Source organism: Oryza brachyantha, chromosome 11 (assembly GCF_000231095.2).
Source record: "Oryza brachyantha chromosome 11, ObraRS2, whole genome shotgun sequence".
Lineage (NCBI taxonomy): Eukaryota > Viridiplantae > Streptophyta > Magnoliopsida > Poales > Poaceae > Oryza > Oryza brachyantha.
Window position 1 is genome coordinate 1,157,480 of NC_023173.2, and position 15,247 is coordinate 1,172,726.

Below are 15,247 nucleotides of genomic sequence, written 5' to 3' on the forward strand. Positions count from 1 at the left end.
GCAAGCGACAGGGAAATGACCGTTAGCACAATGTGCCAAAACATGGGAGTCGTTGAGATTGTAACGTTGCTACAGTGAGAGCCGATGGCAGAAATCGGTTACACGAGAGGAAATTTCGGAACAATGAGTTATTCCGAAATTGGGGGGGCATGTGTTAACGCCAAATTTTAGCAAATTGCCGTTATGAATTGAGACACAACTAGAAACTGAATCGGATAGGAAAAGGTGAATCGGTTGGAGGCAGGAATCTGGAAACGTCAGGGATGCGGCCGATGGAGTCCGAATCGGACATGAACTGAAGTCCTATTGGGCCCAAAGCTTAAATATAGATTCGGTGTTAGCTGTGAGTCCGTGTTAAATAATTAGGCCTTAGCTTAGAGTTTGTTTAGGAATTTTATTTCTAATTAAAGTCCGAGGGTTAGAAGTTAGTTAGTAACGGATTCTTATCCGGATAGATTAGTTAACACCCGGGGTTATAAATATGGGTGCCTGGGGCCAATTTGGCGCATCGCCTCAAAACCTTTGACTTGCTTGAGCTTTCGGCGTGTGGTTTGTCAGCTTCGCAATGTAAGTTATTGTTCGTCAAAACCCGTCGATCAACTGGACCAGGACTGTCTCGGTTAAGTCCGATCTTCTGCCTGGTTGATCGGCAGGTTGAGTTCTATTATTGCTTTAATCTATTTTGGCTTGAAGTAATAGTAGTTCTCGATCAAGTCCTCACGGGTTCTTCTGTTTGATCTGCCGGCATGACTTTAGTTAACTTGGTTCTGTCTCGGTTTGGTCCGATCAATCTGATTGGCTGGATTTATGTTGTCAGATTAGATCGAGCACTCGTGAGGGCTTATCGCTGGAGTTCTAGCCAGCATTATCTTGAGTAATTTGTTGATTGGTTCATTAAGCTCATCGATCTTCACGTTTTCTATAATTATATTGTGCTAGATTACATACTGTCTCGGTTAAGTCTGATCTATGTTATTAATTTGATGCGATCCGCTTATAGAGGTCTGTCCGATCAGCTAGGTTTAATGGGTTAGTTGATAGATTACGCTGGTTTGCTATCTTATTATTCGCATGCTGCAATGATTAGCTGATCTCATGCATGGTTATATTTAGATCTGTATTGTCTCGATTAGGTTCGATCTTCTAGGTCTAGTGTGAGCATGTATGTTGTTGATTATTATTTTTATGCTGGTAATTAGTATAGCCTTCCGGTTTATATTTAAATTCTACACTTAGTCTCCTATCGGCTGTCGATTTTACGTCAGTTAAGCACTGCATTGGTCCGATCGGCTGATTAATCTTAAGACTGTCTCGGTTGGGTCTGATCTTTTAAGATTAATTGGTTGGTTGGTCTGTTTAGTGTTTATCCTGCTTTTGACTTAGCCGATTGAGCACATTTATCCTCACTATCATAAAATTCCTGTAAAGTCGATCGTCTAGTTCATCGGCTAGGGTCCTGGGACGGTATCGGCTATCCCGGCCGATAGCGATTTCAGGGTTAACTGTTTTTCATGCTATATCTTGTCAGTTAGAGGATCAAACTGATTAGCACGCCCAATATTTCTAAGAATTTAGGTCCTACACTGGAGCTATCTAAGATTGACTCCCAGGACTTCATGTGTGACACGTCGAATCACATTTTTGACGTCAACAACAGTATAGATTGAATTGTCAAGATCTTTTTCATGAATGTGAGAGTTTCTATCTTTTTGATATCCCATAATTAATGTGGTGGCTTTTAAGAGAATTTCCTATCAGTATATATAAATATAGGTAGATGTATTGATATAAAATATGGATGATATGTATTGGATTATATATATATAATTTGAGATGGATATGTTGTTTAACCAGGGACACGGTCTTGCGAGGATTAAATTCCGTACAGGAGCATGGATGGAAACAATGTTTCCCACTTGTATTTGCCTGATGGTATGAGAGAATCTTTTTACCCACGGAGTGGGTAAGAGATGAAAATATACTGTTGCCATCTTTACTCGGAGATAGGCAGTAAAAATAGAGATTAGAACGATTGTAATGCAAGATAATGTTTATGATTTTTGTATCATAGGAAAATAAGAAAGGGAAAAGAAAGAAGAAAAAAAAAGGAGAAAATGAGAAAATGAAAAAAAGAGAAAAGAAAAGAAAAAAAAGGAAAGAGAATATCATGAGAAAGGTAAAAAAAGGAAAATTAAAGATCCCCTATGCACTGATTAAAATGTAACATTTGTATTAAATAAAAAAAATTCAAATGGATCAGAAGTCAAAGAACATGGTTGAAAATAATATATGTTTTAGTATGCCTCTGTTTTTCTTCATTGTCAAAAAGACCAGACATCTTATTTAATATATGTTGAGTATAATTTATTATTTTTAATTACAAGTTTCCCGATACAACGTGTGTTTAATAAATCAATTGTTTGTGACCACAATTTACTATTTTCGGCTCAATGCACAATTTATTTTAAAAAATTGTTTCAAAATTTAATTTAATTTATACCATTAAAATTAAACTGACCCTGTTCCACGCATGGGTACTTTTGCTAGTTATTAGAAAAGATAATTAAAGCAGAACATTGTCGATCGCTATCATGATTCGAAACGGATCAACAAAACGATGAGCTCGGCAAGCTGGAAGGCGTCGTCGTTCTCCGCACTCAGTGGCGACGCCACATTGCTCTTCCCGAACCCGCTCTCGCATTCCTTCACAGCGCTGGCCCTGAATTTATATATGCACATTTAATGATCTAGTTGATTGTCTCCAATAAATGATTAGATAGAGTGAATCCGTAGAATCAATCAATTACTCTCTTGATTTTTTGTTATTTTCTTTCCCCGTTATTAACTAGTGCTTTGTTACGTGCAAGTATTTTAGGACCTTTTTAGATGGAAAGAATTGATATGCACTTCCGGGCTATAAATAAATGTTATCTTAGTCATATTATAAGAGCAATATCAATAAAATAGCTAACTACTAACTCCAAAATCTTTTCATATTATTAATAGTTAGCATGTAGCTACCTTGTATAATAGTTTCACACTAACATATGCTATATTTTCGATGTGGTTCACCTCTCGTACACTTTTAGTCTTGGAGTTTTAAACCTCTCATACACACTCAGTGTTTTGAAGCTTGTGTTTTAGCTCGCTGCAAATATATAACCCGCTCTTTTCTCTCTCATTTCCTCTCCCCTTCACATAACCATAAATATGAAGTTGCAATTTCTAAAGTCCGCTTACATCACTTATTAACTTATTATACTCGTCCTAAGTCAAGTTTCTTTAAGTTTGACCAGGTCTATAAAATTATTTGCTATACTTTTAACATAAAATAAATATACTACAACAATATATTTAAGGTTAAATTTAATAAAATTAATTTGGTGTTTTGGATGATAGTACATTATTCTATAAAGTTGATCAAATTTTTAAATATTTAACTTAGAATAAACTCAAAGTGACTTGTATAAAAAGGAGAAAGCAGAAGATATCTCACACTTGGTTGCGCGCGGGATATTTGTGTGGTTGCTAAATCTGAAATTTTTTGCATACTCAAATGGAGAAAAGAAAAGAATTAAAAGTAGGCCATTTAGAACTAAAGTTTGGTCAAATGTATACGACTTATATATAGTCTCTCCTTCTCACAGTTAAAAGCAGTTTTCTATAGTTATGATATTATTGTTAAGAAAAATGTATTATATGGGAACATAGAACTTCAAGACTAGTTTTAAAGACCATCCATCCAATGCTCATGCTAGAGGGAGTACTGATGAAGTATATACGTTCGGCCAAACAATGTGAGCTATACAAGTTCACAATACCCTTTGATGAAATGAAAAGAAAGGGGCTATTTGTCTGCATGTTCTTTCTCTTTTAATTGCAAATCCATATATATCTTAACTTCCCAGATCTTTGTGTTTACTCCATTTGAAAAGGACACAAGTGAAATATGACTATATATGAAAAGCGAAAAAAATAAGAAACAATAGCTATATAAGCATTATTATCTCTATCAGGATTCCTCGTGGAGCAATAAAGCGACGAGCTTGGCAAGCTTGAAGGTGTCGTCGTCCTCCTCGGTGAGCGGCGGCGCCACATTGCTCTTCCCGAACCCATTCTCGCATTCCTCCACCGCACCGGCCGATTTCTCCAGCGCCGACGTCGCCTCCGGGAACCTGCCGGCCTGCACGCTGTAGAAGATGCCAGGCTGAGCTTGCAGCACGCCGGCGTACGCCTCCTGGCACGACTGGAGGCACCGCGTCGTCGCATCGCCGGGTCTCAGGCCGCCGTCGTCGTGCAGCATGCTGTCGATCTTGGACTTGGTGCTCGTCGCGTTGGACGTGAGGAGGTCGACGGCGACGACGGCGAGGTCCCGGTAGCTACTGGCGTTTAGGCTCCGGCCGTCGGAGCTGAGTGCGTCACGGCAGAACGCGACGCTGATGTCACCACCACTGCCGCCGGCGACGGTCTTGCATGCACCGTCCATGAACGAGTCGGTGCTGGCGGCGAGTTGAGCCTGAGACGTCGCAACGAGGAGAGCGAAGAGGAAGAAGAAGGCAGTCACGCCATTGGAGGAGGCCATTGTCATCTCTAACCTCGATCGATCTGTAAGATGATGTCGAAATTAATGGAATTGATTTTCTGGAGGGATGCTCCTGCGCATGAATTATATATGAATAGGTTTGCATGGCATTAAATTAGATCATCTCCGATTAATACTAATAATTGGATAGCGTGGATCCGTAGAATCGATTGTTGATTCCCCGTAAATTTCTCTCCCGTTATGGCTAATGCATCTGCCGAAAATTGAAGATTTTTTAAAATACCGTATAAATTATGTTGCATTGATTATGCCATCGCTAAGGCTAAATTATATTGCTATCAATGTGCAGTTTAACTCATTTTAAATATTTTTTGTTCAATGTTATGGCTTTATTAATTTTTATTTAAGTTTGAATATGTATACATGTAACTTCATAAAATTTTAGAAATTATAAATTTATTTCATGTTCATGTTAGAATAATTTATTACTTAATTTTTAATCTAAAATGTACATTTTTAAATAAGTAGCATGAGTGATTAGCCAGATATTGATTGACCCAGAAGCAACAGTTAAATTAGTGATGTTCTCGTAATGGTTAAGACATGATCATGCGATAAAATATCTGACAGTTTTGTGGTACATACTTAATAGAAGTTTTAGAAATGTTGCCGCTGTACTCGAGATGTTGCACGTGAAACTTAGGACCAAAGTATTGTAATGTAACATTTTTTCAACCCTATATAAGCCTCTCTCTCTTCTTGATTCCACCACGCCACATATTCTTATAAAAAAAAACAAGTGTAAACTCTCCCTGCATCGTCCATTCATACTCCCTAGCTAACTCCAGTATCTTTGGACTACTACCAATAATTGTGCAATAGATAGGAATGAATGATATCACAATAACTCTTTTATATTTTATATTTATATATTTTAAATAGCAATAACCTAAAAGTTTCATAATTTATTGTTCTGTTGAGGTGTGATGTGTTGAGGTGTGATGTGATGTGCATTAATATAGTTGCTTGTCTATCCATTTTTGTTACATTATGTATTGTTTTTCACAACAATTTGCGTACCTATCATTTAGTAAAATCCAACAGAATTAAGTATGAAAGGGTAATAGTAATAGTAGTTACTCACAGTATATGTATAGGTCACATATATGTGACTACTTGCACAAGAAAATCCTCTAGCTGATACATCAAAAGAACAACCACCATGCACGGAGAAAGGAAAGGTGAGCTAGCTATGACATATTTTGTTGTATGCACTTAAATAATATAACATGCATATATATTAAGGATGTCTTGCCATTTTGGGTTGCATGATTAATGTTTATGTGGTTACATGCTTGCATGTGAATAGGAGCATATTTTCTTTTTTTCTTGCCGTGTTGCGTGCCCTAAGAGGTTGTTTGGATCCAGGGATAAATGTTTGGACGTTAATTAGAAATATTAAATATAGACTAATAACAAAACTAATTTCATAAATAAAGGCTATTTCACTAGACAAATTTTTTAAGCCTAATTAATCCATGATTAGCAAATGTTTACTGTAGCATCACATTCGCTAATCATGGACTAATTAGGCTCAATAGATTCGTCTCGTGAAATAGTCTAAAGTATGGGGTAGGTTTTATTAATAGTCTATATTTAATACTTCTAATTAGTGTCCAAACATTCGATATGATAGGGACTAAAAGTCCTAATGAATCCAAACAGAATCTAAAATTCACTTATGAAGATCTATTTAGGCCCAACAATTATTCCAAGCAGACAAGAAGTTGCTTCATTTTGGGTCAGTACAGTATTGAAAGACTCACATTTTGTCGATGCCGTTCAATTGTTTGTCGCAACGGGGCATGTCTAGCCCGGGAAGCAACCGCCGATCGAGTGGTTGCTTGCTCGGCCTTTTCCACCGCTCGATCAAGATCCGACGGTCCGTATGCGCAGGAGAGGCGCTTGCATTATTGCGTCCGTCCGTGGCTCAGGCTACAGATGTCACGTTGAGATGTAGCCTAGCTCACACTTGTCTTGTTCATAGCATCTCACGCCTATTTAAGGATGCAAGCAGCAGCAGCGGCAGTACAGCTTCTGTTCCCTCCTGAGCTCTAACATCTTCGAAAGTTTCACAAATTTTAGTTCACGCGCTTCAAGCTGTTTGCCTCTCGTGGTCTCCGAGTGCGGGAGGCAAAGGAATCTGAAATCCTCAGGTCGAAAGTTCTGTCTCTCACTCCTGATTTTGTTCTTGTTGTGGTGCGGTTCAGCTGCTCGATGAAATGCCTAAAAGAACATCTCTATCCTGCTTTCCTTCTTTTGTTCTTGGTGCACTGCGAGGACTGGGTGAGAGACTCGTCCCCATTTCATCTAATCTGACCCTTCAGGCCTTTTTTATGTACTTTGTTAGCTGATCATCGATATATGATTATGGGCCTATGGGGGCATTAGGGGATCTTCCCCTGTTCTTCTGAAAAAAATACATCTTTTCTGACGGAGATTCTGTGGGATTTCTCTGTAGTTTAGATGGGTTCCGTGGTGACTGCTGACGATCTCTGGAGGTCCCTTTGTTAATGTTTGGTAGTGGATTTATGTTTCTGTAGCTGTCAGTTTCGATTTTCATGTAGGTCTGAATATCCAATGATGCTTATTCTTTTATCTCCAGTTTCTTGCTGTTTATTAATTCAATAAGTTTCATTTATTCCCCTTACTGCTACTTTTCTTACTCTACATTATATGACTCATGGTCTGAATTAGTGCTTACTGTTGTTTGACAGGCAGGGCTAAGGGCATGGATTTCAAATATGCATTCTTTTCCACCATGTTTTCCATGCTTCTTTTCTGTTTCAGCGGCACACGCCTATCTGCAGAACTGGAGCTGGCCCAGACAGCACTAGTGGAGGTCGATGTTTCATGGGAACTTTCGCGGAAGATCCCTGATACACTATTTGGATTATTTTTCGAGGTCAGATTTTTCTTATTTAATCCGTCCAAACCAAAAGATTTTTCTTATTTAGCTTGTGTCAGTTCATGATCTTATAGCACCAGTTCTGCATGCTTCAAAATATGCACCAAGATGGGTTCAATAATTTAGTTAACCTTACATTAGGGGATGCAGCTAGCTTTTTCATTTGAATTTACCATTGTTTACACTACAGTGCACTGTATTATCTACAGTGATATTTCATATATCTTCATGCCCATCTCTTGAATGATTTCAGAAAATATCTCCTAGTTTGCATATTTTTCACCTGCCTCCTTTTGCTTTTCCACCACGTATTATATGTCCATTTCTTCTGTGGATGCCAGTGTTGAAATTTTTTGTCTGCATTACTTCTACAAAGGGGAAGAGGAGGGGTTGGGATTGGGGCTGTGAAGATTTCTTTTGTCAGCCCTTGCTTTATAATCATTACATGTTCACTGCTATCTGGATATTCTAGATTATCCTCTTCAGTCATGAATTTGTGATAACTAGATCAGTAAACAATATAGGAAATTAACCATGCTGGAGCTGGTGGGATATGGGCAGAGCTTGTTGGTAACAGAGGTAACTCTCAGTTTGATAATCTTTTTTACCGGGTCGGCTGAAAACCGACCAAAATTCATTAAGCAGAAATAGAATGTACAGAAATTACAGAGATTGGGTCAGTTTGATAATCATGCCTCTTGGAAGATATGATGAGCAAATGGATGCACTTGACTAAGTTGCAGAATTTTTGTTTACACGGAAATATATAAATCATTCAAAATACCAAGCAATGAATCACTTGTTTGTGCTGTTCACATGTCAGAAAGACAGTGGCATCCATTGTAGGTTTACTGTATAACAAATGTTATTAGGTTCACATCCATCTAGTAGTTAATGAATGAAATTAAAGTGTAAAGTGACCTTTTTGTGAAAGTTATTCACAATGAATGTCTTTTACAACAGTTTAGAACTTCTTGTCAACATTCAGAACTTCAGTCTTTTGCTTCATGTATAAGAGCAAACCTCCTAAATGAAATGATATGCATTGCTCCTATTTTATTCAATAGAGAGAATTTCATCAACCTTTGTCAAGTGCATCTACTATATGTATCCTCATTCATATTGATAACTTGCATCAGGTTGCTCTTTTCTATTTATATTTTTGCTTCTAAGTTGCTACATGACAACAGATTAAAGTTTAGAACTCAAACATACGTGAAACGAAAGCATCCGTGTTTTATATTTTTTATTAACATTGAAGTCTTTCTTAACTGACTAATGCATGATTATACTTCAGGGTTTGAAGCTGGAGGGCCCCACACCCCTTCAGATATCGACCCATGGTCTATCATTGGAGATGATTCTTCTATATACATCACAACTGATCGTTCATCTTGTTTCAGCCAAAATAGTGTTGCTCTAAGGATGGAGATTCTCTGTGATAACTGTCCAGCTGGTGGTGTTGGTATTTACAACCCAGGATTCTGGGGCATGGTATGAGTCCATGTCGATAAAAAATAACTCATACTCCATTTTTTTAATCTAAACTAGCTAAGCTAACTTTTTCTTATTTAAATTCATATTGATATTTTTCTGACATAATGTTGTCCTCTTAACTGGTTTTGTTTCATTTTACTTAGAAATGTGAATAAATTTTATAGCTTTTCTTCAAAGCATTTCCACTTTTGTCTTGATTGGAATTTTACCTTCTGATTTTCATGTACCTGTTCATTTCAATGTCCAGAACATAGAAGAAGGAAAGGCCTATAATCTAGTCATGTATGTCAGATCATTAGAATCTGTGGACTTGACTGCTTCTCTCACATGCTCAGATGGTTTACAAAATCTGGCATCAGTTTCTATACAGTATAAATCTTTGCCAGAAGACTGAAATAAATATTTTTAATGTTCTTTGTTTATGATTGAAAGGATTGCATATGAAATCTTGCAGAGGTATTGATCTATCAAATTGGACAAAGATAGAGATGCAATTATTAGCTCAAGGAACATGCAGAGCTTCAAGACTTGAATTGACAAGTATGAAAAGGGGTGTAATTTGGTTTGATCAAGTGTCACTGATGCCTTCAGACACATACAAGGTTCATTGTCAGCCTTATCTTTTCGCTTTTGCTTATGTTATAAGTCAATTTTTGAATTTTCAACCCTAAATTTGAAGTTGATTTTAGGGTTTTTCATCATAATTTGTTTTTCAGCCTTTGCTTTTAGATCGCTAATAACATGTATATAAAAGTTTCATTCACAAATTATTTTTCATTTGCAAATATGTTGTTTAGCCTTTTCCCTAGAAAAGCGAAAAAATGACCCCTTGCATTTTTGTCTTGATATTGGTCACTGACAGTCACAAAAGCTTGCTTTTCTCTGGGAGTGGCCAGTGAATATTCATGAAGAAAATATAGTAACTATAATCCTCAAAAAGAGAAAGTAAGGATGCACCGCCTTAGTGCTTTGTGATGCAGCTGTGTGCACTACCAGAACTATAAATTGTTGATAAGTATATAACAAAAATGTTGGTTCCATCTCATCACTAATTAGTTATATTCATATTGACAGAAATTGGGAAAAAAAATCTAACCCTCCTTTGTTTATATCCAGACCATGATTAGCTTACAACATTTGCAAGTTGGAATTTTCTAGCAATATTTGTTAATGGGCACTTTCTTCTATGTTACAGGGCCATGGTTTTCGCAAGGAACTAATATACATGCTTTTGGAATTAAGGCCACAGTTCCTACGGTTTCCTGGTGTTTCCTGTGTTCCTTAATCAAAATAAACTACTAGGGGCTTCAAACATATGTCTAGGTTTTTAGCATATTTATTATCACTGCATTATGTCCAATGGTTTCTCGTTGAACTTCAACAGCATATCCCCTTGCAATTTTTTAAGACACTTAAACATGAACTAGTCTTATTTAGGTAACCAAAAATAAACTTAGACATGTGTACAACCAGAAGATTCTATGATGTCTGCCGTAGGAATTACTAATGAATTTCTACCATAATATAACAGAAATATATTATACTTTACTATGTGGTGCTATTTTACAGTTATGCTTTGCAAGGGGTCGTCTAAATCATTTCTGGGATAGGAACAGGGATAAATAATTAATAATTAAGACTTTAGAGTAAAGCATCGAACAATTGTGGCAAATTCGTACAAAAATGCATGTGAAACTTATAGATAACTTTTTATACAACATATCATATAGATAATTGTTTCCCCCTTTGCATTTATAGATTAACCCATATTTAGATATGTTTCCATGATGGTCTAGACAGTGATAATTTGTACTACTTCCGTTTCAAAATGTAAGACTTTCCAGCATTGTTTGGATTCATATAGATACTAATGAATCTATACATATATACAAATGATATACATTAATTAATAGACAAATTTAAATATAGACAAAACGTCTAAATATATTCAATAAAAAAATTTATATGACACTTTTGATAGGGGGGTGCTTTGTTGAAGGTGATTGGTTACGGAATGCTTTTAGGTGGAGGGAAACTATTGGTCCATGGGAACAGAGACCTGGGCACTTTGGAGATGTATGGAATTATTGGACTGATGATGGCCTAGGATATTATGAGTTTCTCCAGGTATCTGTTGATTATGATTAATAGTTTAATACCATCTGAGTTTTTCATCTCTTCTGTTATTAACATATCTAAGAAAATATTTCTACGGGAATTTTGATGGAAAGCTTGCTGAAGACCTGGGAGCTTCCCCTATTTGGGTGTTTAATGCTGGTAATATATTCTTCTTATTTAAAATTTTCCTGCATTGCCACATGCCCATTAACTATTTGCAGCTTTTATATTGAAATTTAGGGATCAGCCACCATGATGAAGTTGATACCACTGTAATTGAACCTTTTGTAAAGGTAACTTAAATGTCCTAGATTTTACATCGTATGGAGTAATTATTCAAGATGTGTTATTTTCAGCCCATGCGGGTGTTCAGCACAATAGACCAGTCATGGAATCTGAATGAACAATCACATATAATCTGTGCACTTGATGAAATGTGGCTCAAAGTACTTACACCACCAATACTGAATAAAGGAGATAGTTGGATCTTTGTCATATTGATATCAACACACTAATTGATGTGAAGCCAAACTGGCATATTGTTTCTTCAAAGTAAGACTAGTTTTTCCTAGGGTAATTCAAAGTAAGGATAGTCATCCAAACAGAACTGGTGGAGGGTTACTCCGACTCCGTTTTACCTTATTGCAGATACCACTATAGCAAAACAAATTGTTGTTAATTTATCATATGCATTTATCAATACTTTAAGTTCATTATTTTATTTTCTTATTATAGGATGTATTGGACAGTCTTGAGTTTGCAAGGGGAAGTGAAGAATCAACATGGGGCTCTGTTAGAGCCACCATGGGGCATCCTGAACGTTTCCCAGTGAAGTATGTTGCTATTGGAAATGAAGATTGTGGGAAGGAATTTTACCGAGGTATATTTTTATTAATTACAGTTTGATATATACTATATTCATAATCGTATTTGTTGTCAATATCATAGCTGTTTTCCTTAGGTTTCAATAACTTAGGCACACCTATAGACAAAACATATGACGGCCAAGTGAAATCAACACAAATCTCTTATCATTTATGGCTGTTTTCTGTTGATTTTCATATCTAAAACCGCTTATTTTCCTTCTTTGTTATCCCCTTATTTTATGTTTGCTTGTTTCTCATCATTACCGTGGAGTCAACTATGGTTGTAGCAAAATATTTTCATCCTGACAAAGGAAGCATGGTCAGAATATAAACGTTTGAAATAAGTATTAGATATAGAAATAGAATGTCTGGAACTTCGAGGCATTTACCTTAACAGTTTTCCAAGGATACATTTTCATTGACATGAAGCTATAGTTCATTATACGGTCATACTGTTACAATAACCTTCACTAATTTTGCTAAAGTACTAGAGAGCTGGCCAATAATATCCTATTTCCCCCCAGGTTGTCCATGATGGTTCTAATCCTATTGTACAGGAAACTACCTCAAGTTCTATGAGGCTATACGTGAGGCCTATCCAGACATTCAAATGATTTCAAATTGTGATGGATCATCTAGGCCACTTGACCATCCTGCTGATTTGTATGATTTCCATGTAATCTTCTTTCCTCCAAATAACTTTTTTCCATTTTCACTGTTTAGGTTATGCCTCATGACTTCTAGCGGACTTCCCATTGTGTTTTTGTTAAGACACATTCTTAAGACTTCGAGTATTATTTTTACAGGTCTATACCAGTGCTGCTAATCTTTTTCTCATGAAGAATAAGTTTGACAGGACATCACGTATTGGGCCTAAGGTATGTTTTAGCCTTGTTGGGATGGTCTGGATCCCTGGGAAAAAATATATCCTTAAAATACTCATATAAAGGCTGGTCTTGCATATACCTATCATCATAACTTCGGTAGAATATTTTTAGGACATTGCTTCTTCCATATTATTCTACTTGAGGTTGGCAAATTCATTTATTAAATTAATTTACAAATTACATTGAAGTCATAATACTATACACGCAACTTCAATTAATGATAGTGTAGTAGTGTTGGTTCTCTCTTCTCTTGCATGATGACGTCCTAGGATGTTGGACATACAAAAAAAGTATGTTATAAATCAGTATGCTACGACCTTGTTCCAGGTGTTTGTCAGTGAGTACGCTGTCAATGAACCAAAAGATACTGGTAAAGGAAGCCTTCTTGCTTCACTGGCTGAGGCTGCTTTCCTTACTGGGTTAGAGAAGAATAGGTGATCTCTCTCACTTGTTCCTTCCTCTATTTGGATAATCTCCCGTTCCATATTCTTGGGCTAACTGAGTGAGTCATCTAGTTGTATTTAGATCATTCATAACTTTTCCACGAATGTCAATATTACCATGGAAATTGAGTTTTATGGCCCTATTCAGATGATCAGATTTGACCCTGTTCAGAAATTACAAGATAATAAATATACTCATACTGTAAATACTACATTATATTCCCAAAAATACTAACATTGATATTCCCGAAAAATACTAACATTGATATTCCAGCAGCAAGAATACTCTGTCATGAATAAATTAGAAGTTTCTGTCCTGTTCCTTTGCAGTGATGTTGTTCAGATGGCAAGCTATGCACCACTCTTTGTAAACGACAACGACCGCACGTTAGTATCTTTGTCTTTTCTCGTTTTTCTTTTTCTTTTTTTTTTTTGTTGTTGATTCCAAGTGTGTGAGCTTTACCTTATCTGAATGTAATGATCAGCTGGAACCCAGATGCGATTGTCTTCAATTCCTGGCAACAGTATGGAACTCCTAGTTATTGGATGCAGACATATTTTCGTGAATCAAGTGGTTCTGTGATTCATCCTATTACGATCAACTCCAGCTACTCTGATGCATTGGCTGCCTCCGCAATCACCTGGCAAGACGCTGAGGATATCTTTCTGAGAGTAAAGGTAAATTACCCATTCCAGTTTCTCCTAACTTGCATACCATTGCAGCAATTTATTAAACAAGAACCTAAATGTGTTGAATGATTTAGTTACAGCTGTTAGTACACTATGATATAGAACTGATTGAACCACTGCATAGCTTGTATGGATTTTAGAGCAAACTGATCTTTAAAAGATCTTCTGCAGATAGTAAACTTTGGGCCAAATGCTGTGAACCTCACAATATCTTCAAAAGGACTTCAAGCTGGTGTCAATACGGCAAAATCAACTGTGACTACTCTCACATCCGGTAACTTGCTGGATGAAAATTCTTTTACTGAACCAAACAAGGTAAGACAACTATTGCATCGATGACAGCTATTTCTTTCATTATTACGCACTGAATTTAGCAGACGGCAGCCTTATCATTGAAACATTATCGTCTGCCAGCACATATGCAAGCCCTATGTCTTCCAATCTTCCATTGTCCAGTAATCTAGCATTTTACATAAGCATACACCTTTCTGGACTTGAATATGTCCTCCCCTCCCTGTTTCAGTTTTATTTGCAAGCTTTCCAGGAAACTGTTTATTTGGTTATGTCTTCAATTATTTCCTAGCATTTCTAGAGAAGTTGTATGCAAAGATTATTACTTTCAGTGTAGCACATGGTATTCTCGGGTTTTAGCGAGTTCAGCTAACATACAATAATCTTGTGAAATGACTCTTGTAGGTCGTGCCGGTAACAAACATGCTGCCAGATGCTTCAGAGGAGATGCAAGCCTTGCTCGCTCCTTACTCATTCACTTCATTTGACCTCGCTCTGGATCAGTACAGCAAGCTCGTAGCAGAGATGTGAAGCATTAATGCTGCATAGTTTTATCAGACAAACATGGTGATTACATGAAGTGTGGTACCTGAATTTCAGAAAGCTAGCTGACTGCATACTGCATTCTGTTATTTGCTAATCACACCTCGTCTGATCCTGCTGTTTTATGACGCTGCAAGCACACTGTAAAAGGTCTCTCAAATGAGTGAAACTACTAGCAATGCTAATATTTATATCAACGAGCTATTGGTTTGATCAAACCGAAGTATTGTTCAGATTGAGTGAATTCAGTCAATCTAAATCAGCGAAGAGAAGAGATTTGGCTTGAATTATATTTGAATCATCCTTATTTGTGCTTGTTTACCTTGTAAATACCGTAAGCACGATCAATTAATGACAACCGTAACTATACACTAAATGGACAGATGGTAAGAGAATGGTGT

The 15,247-nt window shown here is 36.8% G+C and overlaps 2 protein-coding genes across 3 annotated transcripts; one reads left to right on the plus strand and one right to left on the minus strand.

Annotated features, from left to right (window-relative positions):
- Nucleotides 1–3,759: 3,759 nt before the first annotated feature.
- LOC102721030 lies at nucleotides 3,760–4,665 on the minus strand. Its single transcript, XM_006663116.3, has one exon. It carries the CDS (start codon nucleotides 4,586–4,588, stop codon nucleotides 4,013–4,015), a length of 576 nt encoding a protein of 191 aa, XP_006663179.2. The 5' UTR covers nucleotides 4,589–4,665; the 3' UTR covers nucleotides 3,760–4,012.
- A 1,938-nt stretch (nucleotides 4,666–6,603) lies between these two features.
- On the plus strand, nucleotides 6,604–15,042 carry LOC121055716 (alpha-L-arabinofuranosidase 1-like). 2 transcript variants are annotated; one of them, XM_040528662.1, is made up of 18 exons: nucleotides 6,604–6,759; nucleotides 7,321–7,508; nucleotides 8,036–8,090; nucleotides 8,809–9,005; nucleotides 9,256–9,377; nucleotides 9,463–9,610; nucleotides 10,204–10,273; nucleotides 10,990–11,135; nucleotides 11,240–11,285; nucleotides 11,367–11,419; nucleotides 11,862–12,006; nucleotides 12,550–12,668; nucleotides 12,799–12,870; nucleotides 13,207–13,313; nucleotides 13,653–13,709; nucleotides 13,808–14,000; nucleotides 14,184–14,327; nucleotides 14,709–15,042. In XM_040528662.1, the coding sequence occupies exons 2-18, from the start codon at nucleotides 7,335–7,337 to the stop codon at nucleotides 14,832–14,834; spliced, it is 1,974 nt and encodes a 657-aa protein (XP_040384596.1). In that variant the 5' UTR covers nucleotides 6,604–6,759; nucleotides 7,321–7,334; the 3' UTR covers nucleotides 14,835–15,042. The 2 variants fall into 2 exon arrangements, with proteins under 2 accessions (XP_040384596.1, XP_040384597.1); XM_040528663.1 differs by having other exon boundaries at nucleotides 11,008–11,135.
- The last annotated feature ends 205 nt before the right edge of the window (nucleotides 15,043–15,247 follow it).